The sequence below is a fragment of the Trichosurus vulpecula genome, chromosome 6 (genome assembly GCF_011100635.1).
Source record: "Trichosurus vulpecula isolate mTriVul1 chromosome 6, mTriVul1.pri, whole genome shotgun sequence".
Taxonomy (NCBI): domain Eukaryota; kingdom Metazoa; phylum Chordata; class Mammalia; order Diprotodontia; family Phalangeridae; genus Trichosurus; species Trichosurus vulpecula.
This window is the reverse complement of record NC_050578.1, coordinates 15249547-15265688: the sequence shown is the minus strand read 5'-3', so window position 1 is coordinate 15265688 and position 16142 is coordinate 15249547. Positions and strand designations below refer to the sequence as shown.

The window sequence follows — 16142 nt, the reverse complement described above, 5'->3', positions numbered from 1 at the left end:
TCCAGCATCTTTCCTAAGAAAGCCTCAAGTGGGTTCATGAAGAGTCAGACATGACTAAACAACAGCAGAGCTTCTTGAACGACAGAAGGGCCTGGTCAGACTTGCATTTAGGGATATTAGTTGAGCAGCTACGTAGAGGTTAGATTGGAGAGGAGAGATAGTCCAGTTGGAGCCAGGGAGACCAATCATGATGAGGTCTAGTGAGCTGTGCTCTGAAGCTTTGTCTATTCACAGGTCTTCAACTTTTAGACAATGCAGGCTTTGAATGCCATGTATCTGTGTGTTTAATACCTGACATAGCAATCATCCCTACTTAGGCAACCAATAAATTGAATTCAATAAAGATGTAGTATATATAAATTGTAATGGGGGCAGTGAGGGGGAGAGATGGAGGACATAGGGCAGCTAAGTGGAATAGGCTGTTGGACTTGGAGTTAGGAAGACTTGAGTTCAAATCCTGATACTCACTAGTATGTGACCCTGGGTAAGTCACCTATCCTCTCTCAGCTTCAAGTTTCCTCATTTGTAAAATGGAGAAAATAATAGCACCTATGTCCTTGGGTTATTGTGAGGATCAAATGAGCTAATGTGGGTAAAGTTATTGGCAAACTTTAAAACATTATAGAAATGCTAGTTATTATCATTAATGATACTTCTGAACTAAAATAAGCATCCTCTTGGGATCAAAAGAAATGCTGCTATTGGAGGGAAATAGTTTTCTATGTGTTTTACTTTTTAACAGCCCCAAAGATTTTGTGACTTTTAGCCCTTGAGAGAACAGGCAATGAAAAGGACTTTAAAATGCAGACTCTAGAAAGAAGGTTAAAATCATTAAAACCAATAAAGGAAAACTGACAATTTCACCTTCACGCTGATTTTCAGGTCCGTTCTACAGAATCCTAGGCTTTTCTTTTTTTGCCTTTTTCATTCATAATGATGTGAAATGGTATAATACTAATGTTAATAGTATGAAAATTAGGTTTGGGTTTTGTCTGTTTAATGTCTATGAAGCCTTCTTTATTTAGCATGGGAATGGGGAGTGGGGTTGTGATTTCATTGATGCAGAAATCTAACTCCACTCCCTCCACTGGAACCGGTCAGCACCATCCCTGCAGCTTCTAGATTTCATCCACTATGCTAGGTTCTAGAAAGTTGTCTCGAACAAAGAGAGATTCAAGGTGTAAATAAGGAGGATTTTGTTATTCTTTTCAGAGTTCAGTTTCTCAGGATCCATGGCCATGGAAATGTCTAGTTTCCAGTTATTAGATAATAACTCCCAGAATAGCCCCAAGGATCCTAGATAGTAATTCCTAGAATCATAGTGATAGACAGTCCTATAGAGGCTGTGCCATGAGTTATGGGATGGCATAATTGATATTTACTGTGCTTGTGCAGAACGACAATATTGCTCAAGTTAATCTGTGAGCTTAATGTTGGCAAGATGCCTTCTTTGTTGCCCAATAAAGCAAGTGGGCACTGGTCAGTGAGTGAGGGAACCACGGGGAGCCACAAGGAACCCATAGGGGAACCTGTGTGTGCCTTGACCAGCCCCCATCAAGACTTCAGGGGATTTAGGGGAGTGCACAAGCTGTACCTGTCTCAATTGACCCCATCGAGACACACACTTCTTGCCCACCCCTGTGAGAGGAGTGATTAGGGAATGCTGTAGGAGCTGGTGCTCCCCTTATCAGCAACCCCTTTGAGAAGAATAGACTAGGATAAAGTAAGTTTATTAACGCCTCCAAAGCTTTCTTCCTGTTCTTCCTGTCTGACCAGATCAGGAGTGAACCTGTTAGAGGCTGGAGTCCAGAAACTCCAGTGCCTCCGGTGCATTATTTGTGAAACACAAGGTCAGCTCTTATTCACTACACGTAGTCTTCTCTCTTCTTACTTTAATCGATCTAATGATCTGTGTTTGCATCTGCATCATTACTCTATTCAACTCCAAATGCAAGTCCTCTACCCCTTAGAAGGCAGTATTCCTGAACTGGGAGGGGGCAGGGAGTTGGGGAAGAGAATCTCAACCATGTTATAACCAACCTTCTGATGAAGAGCCTCCAGAATTAGCTGAGCCAGGCCTCGGGAGACAAACAGACGCACAATACATCCCTGGACTTGGATTAAAAGCCCTGGATACTTACGTATAAAATGAAATACATAGCATTATAAAATAACCATGATAATGGTGATGATGATGATGACGATGACTACAACAGCTAACATTTATATGCAACTCTTTTTATATACAGCTTTTTAACATATAGCTAACATATATAGAGCTCTTTGGGGTTTGTAAAGAACTTTACAAATAGGATTTCATTTGATCTTGATCCTCAGAACAACACTGGGAGATAGGCCCTATTATTATCCCCATTTTATAGATGAGAAAATCAAGGCCGACAAGTCAAGTGACCAGTGTGTTGTAACTAATAAGTTCTGGAAGCAGGATTTAGTCTCTACTGTAAGCACCATGACTCTCACTGTGCAGGTATACTAAAAATACAGTTATTATAAAAACAAAAAACAAACAAGTTTATGGACGTCAGCTTAAGAACTCCTGAATTAAAGTCTGGAAACTATAAAAAAAACTTTCCATTTTTATATTTTTACATAAAACATCTTTTGATCTTTTGAGGCAACATCCTTTGAGTATAAATGATTACCTATTTTTTTAATGCTTGATAATTCTTTATCACTTTAAAAGACTGATGGTCATTTCATTGCTATGGCACTACCTTCACTAAGGCAGATTGCCACCCCCAGCATGCTTTAATAAACAAATCACTACGTGCTGTGGCTGCAATATTCTTTACCAACTTTTGATCAAGAGCCTCCTAGAACTTGCCTCAGGTAGACAGTAAGACACTGGGCCCCACTTGAAATTATTCTAGCCTTGTAAAACCTACAAAAGATGTGTTCCTGGTGGCATGGCCTTTGAGGACCCACCGTAATAACCTCTTGGGATTGCACAGTAATTATTTTTTAAAACATTTAAAAAAACAAAAAACAACTCAAAACTAAAAAACACAGTAATTATTTAAAAAAAATTAAAAAAAACCTCAAAACTAAAAAACACTTAGAATAATGCTGCTGTTGTTACACTGAACTATGTTGGTTTAACAGCCAAATCTTTCCATCTAGACTTTACTGGGAGTTGTGCCTATGTAAAGATTACAGGACCAGACCTGTGCATTCATCTCAGAAATGAATTTGGATTTTCTAAAACCCCTGCAATTTTGTTAATTCCTGTAAAAATGGGGAGATTATCTTAGCTTACTATTGAAAGTGAAAAGCTTTACAAAAAAGGTATGAAAGAAGCCCCAAAGGATATTCCTAATTGGAGGGCATATTCTGTTTTAGAAAATGGTATTGTGCTTAACATTATTAGCAGTCTTTTTATTTGCACAGAAGTAAAAGACTTTGAAGTTTCAATCATATCAAGAAGCATTTTGGGGTCATGTTCTCATAACGGTGCTAGATGCCAGCCTTGTGGTACTGAACCTAATGATACTGAGTTTCCTGTGTATCCCCTTTAACTTTCTATCAAATATTCAGAGGCCAAAATAGTCAGTAAGACTTGTTATCTAATTTAGAACTATAAATTCAAGACCTTTTGTTAAAATAAAAAATAAGGGGAGAAAGCCAAAATCCATCAACGAGTATTTGTTGAAATAAAATATTCACGGCCTTGTGGCTGTCCCACAAACAAGATATTCCATCTCTCAGCAAGGGGCATTTTCTCTGGCTGTCCCTCATGTCTGGAGCACTCATCATCCACCCCTCTGACTCTGTTCTAACTACTGCCCCCTAGCAGTCTAGACATAACGGAAATATAGTGATTAAATTGTTTTTAAAAGTTCATGGATCCGAGGTTAAGAGCCCCTGAATTAAGGTCAGAAAATACCAAAAAATAATTTCTCTTTTTTACCTTTTTTACATAAAACATCTTTTCAGCTGTCATCCTTTAAGTGTAGATGATTGCTTGTTTGGGTTTTTTAACTTGACAGCTATTGATTACTTCACCACAGTGCTTCGAAAAACAATAGTCCCTTTGTTGATTACTTGATAAATGGTTGCTCAGCCTTTGCTAAATGACCTCAGATGTAAGGGAAACCAGTATTTTCCAAAGCAGCATATTCCAGTTTGGGATAACTCTATTAGGAAGCATTACCTACAATTAATCTTCATCTTTCCTCTTTACAACTTTTGTGCATTGCTATTAAATAGGTCCTTTGAAGCCAGGCAGAATAAGGCAACATCAGAGCCCTTCAGATATTTGAAGAATACTATCCTGACCCTGCTGAGTTTCTTCCAGGCTAAGGTCCCAGTTGCTTCAGTTTCTCTTCATCCAGCATGGACTGGAGGCCTTTCACCATTCTCTCTGTCTTTCTTTGGACACTCCCCAGATTGTCAATGTCGTTCCTAAATTGTGGCTCCTTCACCAGAACATAATACTCTAGCTATGGTCTGAGCAGGGCAGAATACATTCATTAAAATCATCTCAATAGCTGTACTCCTCTTAGTACATTTCTAAATCACATTAATTCCTTTGGCTGCCATATTACAGTTACCTCATACAGACCTCTAAGATACCATGTTTAGCCATGAGTCTTTAATTTTGTTAAAGAACTAAATTAAAATGTGGCACAATGGAAGGAGCCGTGGAACTGTAGTGAAGAAGTGAGTATGATTCGTGACTCTGCCAGGTACTAGCAGCTTGACCTAGGGAAAGACACTTAGGGTCACAGTTTTAGAGCTGAAAAGAACCTCAGAGGTCGCTGAATTCAACAGTCTTCCCCATACAATCACACCTCCCTGGGCCTCAGTTCTCTTAAAAAGTAAGGGGGTTGGACAAAATGACCTTCAAGTACCCTTCCAGCTCCGACTTAGATTCTCTGGGCTATGACCTTCTCTATACTCACAGCTCCTCATATTTAGAATAAATAAAATCCTCTAGAAGTTTAAAAAGGTTCCTGAAGAACCAGGGATGCCTTTACAATTGTACCACCTGAGGAAATGAGTTGGAGAAAGAGCCAATAAAACTTGTATTTGAAATACTTTATTTCACCAACTACATACTTAAATATTGAGTGAGCTGAGTTCCAAAGTTCAGCCTTGTGACAGTAGAAATTAATTCTAAATCGCCCTTTGAAAGGCATTTCTGCCAGTCTATAGATTGCTTTCTTTTTCAGCTGGGAGTATGTTGTATTTTGATTTATTATATATTTTGTTGTTGTGTCAACCAGTTTATCTCTGTGTAAACTCGTCTCTGTATTTCCTGGGGTAATGGCAGTTTCCACACATGAAGAAATTGCCTCAGGGGAGGTGAATAAAGCCACTGGATTAAATAGAAGTCCTATGTTTTCTTACTCGGGAGTAGCACTGAATAAATATCATTTCACCCACTAGACAGAGTACTAATGTTGGAGCCCCAAGATCTGGGTCCAAATACTGACTTTACTAGTTATTATATAGATGACTTTGGGGCAAATCATTTTCCTCTTTCTTAACATCAGGTTCTTCTCCTGAAAAATAAAGGGATTATATTTAATGACCTTGAAGGATCCTTCCAGCTCTAGAACTTTGACCATGGGATAGTATTTAATGAGTTTGGATTTTTGCTGTTATCATATGTGAAAGGCTAGATGAAGCTCCTCGAACTGACTTCTAGAGAGCATACTTCCAGCCTTAGAAAGTTGTTTTAAACGATTATGTTAGGAGAACTTGAAACAATCTTCCATTTTTAATTTGATCACTAAGAAACCTACTAATTCTAAAAATCCTGTAAGCCTCAAACTCCTATTACATTTTTCTGCTCTGTTGAAGGTATAAGTAGTTGTTGAATCTTGATCCCAGAGAGCAGATGATAAAACTAACACACTGCTGTCCTCTCAGAAGAAAACTGGAGGATTTTAGGAATTTTACTTAAGTCAGAAAGCATTTTAAGTTCCTATTGTGTACTGAACATAGTGCAAATCACTGGGAACACAAAGAAGGTAAAAACAGCCCCTGCCCTTGATGGATTCCCAGTCTAATAGGGGAGACAACATACAAACGATTATGTCCCAACAAAATGAAAATAGGATAACTTGGAGGTAGTCTCAGAGAAAGAGCACCAAGATTGAGAAGTACTTGGAAAGGCTTCTTGCAGAAAGTGGGACATTAGCTGAGACTTGAAGGAAGCCAGAGAAGCGAGGAAGGAGAGAATTCTAGATATGGGGACAGCCACAGTCTCACTAAGGGGACTGCCCTTAGCTTCCTGCTGCTGGTGATGGGCAGACCTGGTGAGAGGGAAAAGGCAATTATCATTCTGATTTTGTAAGTGAAGAAGTTCCAATATCACCCTTCACTAAGCCTCTTGGGCATTCAATCAGATCTATAAGACTGCCCCAGGTCCTGACCAGTAGAGTATTTTGGCCAGGTGGAGAGACAGAGGGCAAATTGATTAAAGGAGGCTAGGAGGCACCTGACTCTACCCCCCAAAAGGGCTTCTCTTTTTTCTGTTTTTCTTTGTTGTAAGTAAAATTTCAGTGGGTGTATGGAGTATTATAGAAATTAACTGGTTTGAAAAACAAAACTTAAGTGATGGATGCCATAATATTGACAGATAATGCACTTACATATATTTTTCCAACTTATTAATTCAAACAAAAAGAGTACTAAAATATTAAGCTTCTTTGATTCCTAGAGTGGACATTTTGTTACCTATGAATTATTCTTCTGAGGATTTAAATAACTTCCAAATAAACATGCTTTCTGGTTTGGAACTTGATGTGCATCTTGGGAGTGGTTAAACTCTTTATCCATATCTGAATTTTGGCATGGCAAACAATTTATTTGGTGATAATCTGAGAATGGCTATGCTGAGTGGAGGTTACTTCATTTTATTAGCAGGTCATTTAGTGTAATAACTTAGTAGCCAAGGATCATTGGTTTCCTGCTCAAAGAAATCATGTTTAAGAAAGGGGCTAGGAGAAAGAGTGATGTTGCTGAAACGGCATGGAACATCTGTAATATGTAGTTGACTTGAAGAAATATGAAAATTGACAAAAAGTGAGGGATGTGAGAGTTAATTAACTCCCAAATTGGCAGGCATTTCAGGGAAATAAGCTTGATAGTAATGCTTACTATATTATGAGCAAATTCCTTGAAAAACCATGTGGGACAAAAGGTCCTCGTCTGAAACTGGGTGTCAAAATGCCTGGAATTGGTCAGGTTGCTACAGACAATGGCTGTAACCAGCCACCAACCGAGAACCAGATCCAAACTAGGCTTTTGTGTGAGACAGAGGTGCTAAGGTTCTCCTTGGCCCTACTCTCCAGGAATGACAGAGCATTCCTTGAAAAGAGGGTGGAGAGGAGGATTTACAGAATAACAAATTGATACTTTGGTTTTAGTTCATAAAATGATAATAGGGTTCCTTAAATGGGAATTTCCTCTAGGAACTATACTCTATTTAAAGATTATCTTCGACTTGCCTACTTAGAAGAAGAGAACAATAGCAATTCATTTATAGAGCAGACTTATGGCTTACTAAGGATTTTCCTCATCACTATAGACGGGACAAATATTATTATCCTCATTTTCTCAGTGAAGAAGTTTGAGTTCACCCTTCACTAAGCCTCTTGGGCATTTAATTAGACCTATAGGCCCCAGGCCCTAGCCATTAGAATGGGTGTATTTGGGAGAGAGGGGAGAGACGGGGGCAAATTGGGAAGTTTATCAAAATTGCCTGGAGGCTAAGTGGGTATTCTTTTTTACTTCAAAGATTTCCAAAAAAAATTCTCTTTCAGCTGTAGCTAGTACAAATTAGTTGGATTTAATCATGGTCTAGTGAAACCTAGTCTATCTAATTTTTCCTCTCTTATCTTTTTTAAAGGACTTATGCCTGCTGAACATCAACCTGTATATTGTGCTTCCAAGCATGGAATAATTGGATTCACACGATCTGCTGCTGTGAGTAAATATATAGCTGCCCCAAAACTTGCCACATACCTTTTACTTAGCATAGAGATCTCTCTCCCTGTCCCTGTCCCTGTCCCTCTCCCTCTCCCTTTCTTTTCCCTCTCCCTTCCTCTCTCTCTTCTTCCTTCCCTCCCTAGATTTTAATAAAGTTAGTTACATGAGAAAAATGGCACAATAGATAACATACTAGCAGTGGAGTTGAGAAGACCAGCGTTCAAATCCTGCTTCAGACATTTACTAGCTGTGCAAGTCCCTTATATTCTACCTGCCTCAGTTTCCTCATCTGTTGTAAATTCAGGGTAGTAATAGCAGCTACTTCACAAGGTTTTAGGAGAAGCAAATGAGATAATATAAAGCATGTTGCAAGTTTTAAAGCAATGCTAGCTATCATTATTATTATTAAATTCAATATTTTACAGGTCATGAAAGAAAAGAGGAGTGTGATATTCTATTTGATTTAGGAACATTAAGGATCTGCAATTTCATCAGTACCAGTACTCAACACAGTTAACAATCCTTCTCTAACTTAATAGATGATCTTTGACAGTTGCTGTGACCAAAAAATTCATCACCTTTCTGCCAACTCAGTGACAGACTCTCCAAACATAGTTAGGTTAGTCCTGGACAGCAAATGTATGATCAGTCCATCACTGGACTTTTTCAAGCTTTTCCATCTTGGTAGATATTGACAGAGCTTGTGTTTTGCTTTTGAGAACCAAGGTTATCTCTCCATAACACAGACTAAGATGTGGTTGGAGGCTTCATTCTAAACTCTTAAGGAAAGAAATATTTCACATCAGTGATCTTAGACAATTAAAAATAAAAGCATTTTCCCTTTTGAATAAAAAAATCTGAACTTCTAGATCTGTTAAATTCTGGAGTTATTCACCATGTTATAAAAGGAATCTTCAATACGTTATTCACTACTCAATTGTTTAAGTATTGTGTGATGAAAAGAAACAAAAGATTTGGATTCCGGTCCCTGTTCTGCCACAACTATATAATAGGTCCATCCTTTACATTCTAACTTTCTCATAGTGAAAATAGTTTCAAAGTTTGGATTTTTACTATAGTTTTCCCCAAGCAAAACCCAAGTTATTGTATCCTAAACTCTGTCTATACAGTTCCTGGGTTGACCAATCCAAAGTAAATCAGATTTCTCTTAAGATATTTGACTAGGACTAGAGAGATTATATATTATTATATATAACTAAACCATGAATTTTTTCTGAATAGTTCAAAGCTAGCACAATTAACATATTTTGAAAATGATATAAAATGATTGAAATAATACTCTATAAACCTACAGTCTTATAGAACTCAACTCCTCCCACTAAAACAAATAGGATTAGATGATGATGTTTAAAAAAAAGCTTCTCATATTTCCTCCTTGAATTCTCAACATGCTTCCCTTCCTATGGGAAGCTGCTGCTGCTGCCCTCCTGTCAGTGGGACATGTGACTTGAGTTATTTTTCCAATGTGACTGTGAGTGTGGATGACCCAGCCAAACCACTCTCACCATTTCGTCTGACGACCAGTGACTAGTACATGAAGGGTGTAGCCTGCAATCATGAAACAGAATTTTTTTTTGCCTGTTCAAGGTTGTAACTGGTCCAGGAATCAAACCCTACCAGACAGGCTTCATGACAACTTTGTTTTATTTAGATCAACAAACTGATCTACATTAACACTACCCGTGATCACCCTTCCTCACCCCACTAGTGTTAAGTGTAGTTTCTGATAAGATAGAAGGCTGGTTTCATAAACTAGAGGGATTATTGGCCTAAGTCAAGTCAACTTTATTGGAGAGCAAAATTTGAGCATTTTTTCTAGACATCACTAAGACATCCAACTATCTCTCCATAAAGCCAAAAAGAGATTTTATGGGAAATAGAAGATCAGAAGACTTAGAAATATAAAAGAAAGGACCCCAGAGACAAGTCTAACCCAATAGTTCTTAATCTGGGATTTATAAACAAGTTTTTCTTAATATTTTGATAACTATTTCAATAAAATTGGTTGATTTGAATTCTCTGTAATGTTGACTGTGTAATTCTATGTCTTTATGAATTTTAAAAAATTCTTCTGAGAAAGAGTCCATAGACTTTGCTGGACTTCCAAAGATTCCATGACATTAAAAAAAGTTAAGAAGCTCTGACTTAATCCAACTTTCTCATTTTACAGGTGAGAAACCTGAAACTCTGAGTTACTACAACCATCTTTGGGCTATTTGAATTCCTTTCATTGAAAGGGTAAAGACTGTGGCAGCCTACCTTACTGTTTTCCTCTCTGAGGTCTTGGAGGACTCTCAATGAGTTCTTCCATGGGAGAACAGAGCCCTTTTCTCATAGTTTAAAAATTGTGTTTCCAACTAATGAACATGTTTTTATTAAGCACCTACTATGTGCCATATGGCCTTTGGGAATACAAATTAAAAAAATAAGATAGTCTCTGCCCTCAAGGAACTTACCTCCTGCCTGAGGATTTGGGAAAAGATACAGCTTCACAAATTGATTACACATATTCAACATAAATATGACATAATGGAGAATAAAACACTTAACCACAGGAGGAATTATGACAGGCTTCTTGAAAGAGGTAGCACTAGCTTGATAGCCTGATTGGTGCTTGAGTAGTAAGACAGCATCACTCAGGAAAGACAGGTTTGTGCGTGACTTTGAAGGTCTTTAAGGCAAGAACTCTATTGTTTTGTCTTCCTATCTTTGGCAACTTGTACAGTGCCTTAATCCTATGAAGGATTAACATTGTAGAATAAAGTGATTTGCCCAGGATCCAATAGCAGTCAGTATATGTGAAAGGCTGGATTTGAACTCTGAAGCTAGTTCACCCTCTATGATACCATGATACTTGTTACATTTTGCAAATATACTAATTCTATTCAAAACTATAGTAGTAGTTTTGGAAATCATTTAACACTTTTTTTGGCAGATGGCAGCTTGCAATATGAAGACTGGTGTGAGATTAAATGCCATTTGCCCAGGTTTTGTTAACACACCAATCCTCGAATCCATTGAAAAAGAAGAGAACATGGGACAATATTTTGAATACAAGGATTGTATCAAAGATATGATGAAATTTTATGGGATATTAGAGTAAGTAGAAATCTTTATGTTTTCTTTCCTATTACTTAATAATATATGTGAGCATATAATTCAAGGTCCAAATGACTGTGTTTTGCTATGCCCATGAAGCCAGGGGTGACATTTGAGTTTTTCAATGTTGAAATTTTATAAGAGAGAAAGAAGCCTGCTATCTTCTAAAATGGAATTGCTTCTTTAACATCTTACCTGGTAATCAAATGTCAAAAGAGAATGTCATCAGCATCTATTTCCAAAACAAATGTAATCTAGGGATCTTATCTATGATTGATTGATTGCTTTTCTCTGAAGGTGGAAGAAAAACCAAACTGAGCCAAACCTATGGTTTCACTGGTATAAAACACTCCCATGTGAGGAAACTCACTCTACCAATACAACTTGGCATCTGCTCTGCAACTGGTAGTCTTAGAAAGGTTGCTTTAAGTGAATCTGCCCAGGATCACACAAACCAGCGCATGTCAGGTGTGTTACCCATGTTATATGGTGACTCTGACTCCAGCTATACCACAGAGCCCTCTCAAAGGTTAAATATTTATATTAAAATATAATTTTATGAAAGTTCATGATATCCTAACCCACATTCCCCATTCTACCATGGCTAGACAACAGAATGTCACAATAATGTAAGGAAACAGGAGCACCCAATGACTTAATGAAATCAGTAATAGGTTGTCATAGAATAAAGATATAGTTTTTTGCTCTCAAATTTGACATTTTCTGGCTGGTAAGTGTCAAGTTGAACTTGTGAAACAGGGTGGAAAAAGACTAATCTAAGTGCACCCAACAGTAAATATGAATAATTCAGGCTCAAAGTGACCAAAATGTAGTATGTTCTCTGACTACTGTAGTCATTATCTCCTGATGTCTGATTAACAAGAAGTAGTTGGGAATAGCAATGTCTTCATCATAAACTTACTTTCCTATTATATATTAAAGTGATGAGGGTTGGATGTAAATGAGTACTTTAGAAATTACTTTAAAAAATAGATGTAATACCAGTCATCCCTAACTTTTAAAGTTCATGTGCCTCATTTCTATTTTTTAGCCCATCAATCATTGCTGAAGGATTGATAACCATCATAGAAGATGATGCTTTAAATGGTGCAATTATGAAGATCACAACATCTCAGGGAATTCACTTTCAAAACTATGATACAATTCCACTTCAGTCTAAAACTCAGTAAACATTTCATGAATTGACAGTATCTGAAGAGAAGTACAACGGATCTATTCATGCATTTCTGGATTTGATTTATAGTATAAAATCTATCTGTTTTAAAGATATTTTACAACTTAAGTTCTTTCATGAGAAAATCTACAATGAAGAAGAATTGTATTTTTGTGAGAAGAAATTAATGAGTTAATGACATTTTTCCTTATGGTCTTAAGCATGTGATTAATAATTCTGATACATTGTATGGACTGTAAAATGGACATAGAAACTTGAGCTATGAGGAATGCAGTAGGGTGTTGAAAAACTAATATGCATTTTTATCTAATTAAGTCATTGGTGCACAAATGATTTGTTTTTCAGAACCATCATTTCACGTTTGATATTTTAAATACTTGAATTGCTCTTTCAAGGCTGATAGATATATGTTGTAAAAATTGTGTGCATAATTGGTTTAAATGAGTTAAGCTACATGAAATAACAAATGCTCAATAATAATACTTTTAATACTTAATGTATGCTCTTTGATCTGAGCAACTCCCATTCTTAAAATTTTTAGCATATCTACTGTGACAGTATTCCTTTGAAGGAAGTGGAGGAATCGACTACAGTTGATATACTTACCACAGATGGGAAGAAAATCAGTGGCTAAGAATAGAACTTGGGACTATTGATTTCACAGCTCAGATTCCTGTCTTAGAAGAAACACTGCCTTCCCATTTTCAGTCACAACTGTGACTGATTGATCCACTTAATCAGCTATTTCTGAATTCAAGGTTCCCAACTCTAACTTCAAAAGCTTTAATATTAGACTTTGGGGGCAGTACATTTAATATTGGCAATTAAACTTTTAGAAGTGTCATGGAACAAAAAAAGAGTAGGAACCTCCTCCTCCCCCAAAAAATTAAATTTATTTACTATTTCATAAAAACAAATATAACTGGAATGTGTATTTCAGACTCAATTTTCCTGTTAGCCAGTTTCATGGATTTTAAAATTGCCTGGCTTTCACTAAACTCGTTTGATTAAAATCTGTAAAATATCATTGAGTACTCTCAAATAGGATGATAATTCATCTCTTTCACTGTTCAGGAGCTAATTTGGCAATAGATCTGGCAAAAAGCCACAGCATACAATAATAAAAGTAGCCATGTAATATTGCCCATTTTGTTGCTAGCATTGTAATTACATGTAATTAAGGGATATAGATATGTGGTGGAGGGAAAAGCTGGTTACCTTACCTGAGGTGTACAAAAATGTTTTTGCTGTACCAGGTTAAAGTAATCCATGCTCCAGTAAATGCTGCAGCCATTCAATGGTGAAAGCCCTAGATTCCTAACTTAGTCACTGTAGCCTGAATGCCAGTGAATCTTCTCTGCCTGCTGAATTATAGGCCTCTTAATGTGAGTCAAGTCCTCTACGCTGTGTAGTTAGTGACAAATGTACCTCCTAAAGGAAAACAGATAGAGGTTAGGAGGGTTTATGCATATAATACCATATATGTTACTGTCTAAAATTCTGTGGAGTTAACTAAGTGTGAATCCCTGGTGGCTATTTCCTAGAGTTCACTAAGAAAGCTTTTGGGACAGGCAGCCTCAACAAGGCAGACTCCAATGGAAGAAGATTCAGTTTGCCTTTAACGGAGATAAGTTGGGAATAGGCTATGTCACATTCAGGCATAGACCTCTTCACAGCATACAATGGGAACCCAGGCATTGAATGTCATCATTGTAAGCCATGGTTATTTTTTGCCTTTTTTCATTTTCTCTCTGTGACGTGAAGTCCTACTTCGAAATGTGTATATACTAATTTTGTAGACCTACCCTGCATTCTGGCAGCTCTCAACAAGTACATTCTGTGATAGAAATATTCTCTTTCAAGACAAAGAACTGTCGGTAGCAGGCATTGAAAAGCAATAGCTGAGCAGCACCAAACAAAAATGTGAGTGTATATATTAAAAAAAAAAAGGCTGTTCACCTTTTAAAAATTCTGTAAATAGTGTTCATAATTCTGCAACATGGTATACTATGTAAGCACACGAACAGGGGAAAGAAATCACTTACTATGTTGGGAAAATCCAAGCTTGATGCATATTCTAAACATAGTTGCCTCTTATTTTTAAATTACCGGTGATGATTCCAGCGGAGATAAGTGCTTCCCCTGTTTTCTTTTGTGAATACAAAACTTTCTTCCAAATCCTCAGATCCTTTCCCTGCTTCCAAGGCACAAAATAATTGACACTTAGTCACAAAGGATTCAAGCAACTTATTTTTTCTCTGTGTAACTAACCTGACAGTCTAGGTTGGACTGAGAGAAGCTTGAAAATGTTCATTTATCATAAGTATTTCGAATTTTTCCTTTGTTGCTGAATGAATATTGAAAACGGGAGGGGATCAAAGATGTAAATTTTAAATAAAATTTAATGTATTAATATATCATATCTAGTTACTAGAGTTTTTTTTCCCTTAAATAAGAAATTAAAAAGAAACCTTCCCCGATTTGCTCTCCTTACCCTCCCTCACCCCATCCCCAACTGAAAGTGCTCCTTCTTTTCAAATTTCTCATGGCACACTGCCTGGACACATCCTTTACACTTCCTCCTCTGCTCAGAATCCTAGTTATTTATGAATTTGTCCCTACCACCTCATTTATTTCTCTCTCTGATTTTGTTTGAAAATTCCTTTGGAACAGGGCCTAGACCAGGTACGTCTTTGTATTCCTATTTTGCAGCACTGGACTATAAACAAAGGTAAAGTTAATATTTATTGAATGAATAAGTGGTAATGGCACTTAAGGAAAACCAAAAATAGAATGTAACAGGGAAAGACAGTATTATGTAGTGACATGATTCCTGGCCTAGGGGGAGGACCTGGAGCTGATCCTTCTTATGTGTGTGATTTTGGGGAAATCACTTCAACTCTATGGGCCTCCTTTGATTAATTTGAAAAGAGAGAGCATTAGAATATATCACGGATTTCAGAACTGGAAAGGACCTTAAAAGTCAAAACCACACCCCCTTCTTATTTTACACACGGGGAAATTGAGGCTGAGAAACGTTAAGTGATTTGGCAAGGGTAATAAAGTAGTGAGCATCTGAGGAAGGATTTGAGCCATTGTCCAATATTAAGTCCAATGCTCTATACACCACATAATCTCATGAAATTACAGGATTTCCCAAAAGTTTTAGTGCGGTTTCCTAAAATTGTCCTAAGATGTGTCTAAACTGAATTTCTAAATCCTGGTCTTAACAGCCTTTTAAATAAAATGTAATCATATAGTATGCTCATAAAACATAATGAAATGACCTTGCACAATTTGGGAGAAAATTGGGGGATTTGAATTCTAAATATTTTAGTCTATCCCAAGGGTAGATGTCAAAATGAAGTAATTAAGTGTTTAGCTAAGGATCCATGGAAAGATGACCAGTCACATGGTCCTTGGGTGAGTCTGTGGCACAGGCTAAAATTCACTATGACCACAGATTCAATTAGACTGCAAATGAGTGTGGAACTGTAGTCACAGAGTAAAAATATGAATGTTCGGTTTTAGCCATCCTCCACCAACCACCTCCGACTCAACATGGGCCCTAGGCAATGAGATGGTCCGCAGCCCATATGAAGGGGAGAGAATTAATTATTAATTAATAATTAATTAACTAAATATCAATCAACCAAGTATTTATTAAGAGACTCCTATGGGCCAGGAACTATGTGAGGCACTGTTAATACAAGTACAAAGAATGAAATAATTCCTGCTTTAAGGGAACTTACATTCTAATGAGGGAGACAACAAGTACATATATAAACATATTGAACAAATGCAAATATATGCAAAGTAAATAAATATAAGGTAGTTTGAGAAAGAGGACAATAACAATTTAGGGGAT

The 16142-nt window shown here is 37.1% G+C and overlaps 1 protein-coding gene across 1 annotated transcript in view; it reads left to right on the top strand.

Annotated features, from left to right (window-relative positions):
* HPGD (15-hydroxyprostaglandin dehydrogenase) overlaps positions 1-14651 on the top strand; it is a 53927-nt gene extending 39276 nt beyond the window's left edge. The window contains exons 5-7 of the mRNA XM_036764743.1: positions 7880-7956; positions 10916-11079; positions 12131-14651. Coding sequence (XP_036620638.1) covers positions 7880-7956; positions 10916-11079; positions 12131-12269 — 380 coding nt within the window. The 3' untranslated portion in view covers positions 12270-14651. The remainder of the gene's footprint in view (positions 1-7879; positions 7957-10915; positions 11080-12130) is intronic.
* Positions 14652-16142: the final 1491 nt, after the last annotated feature.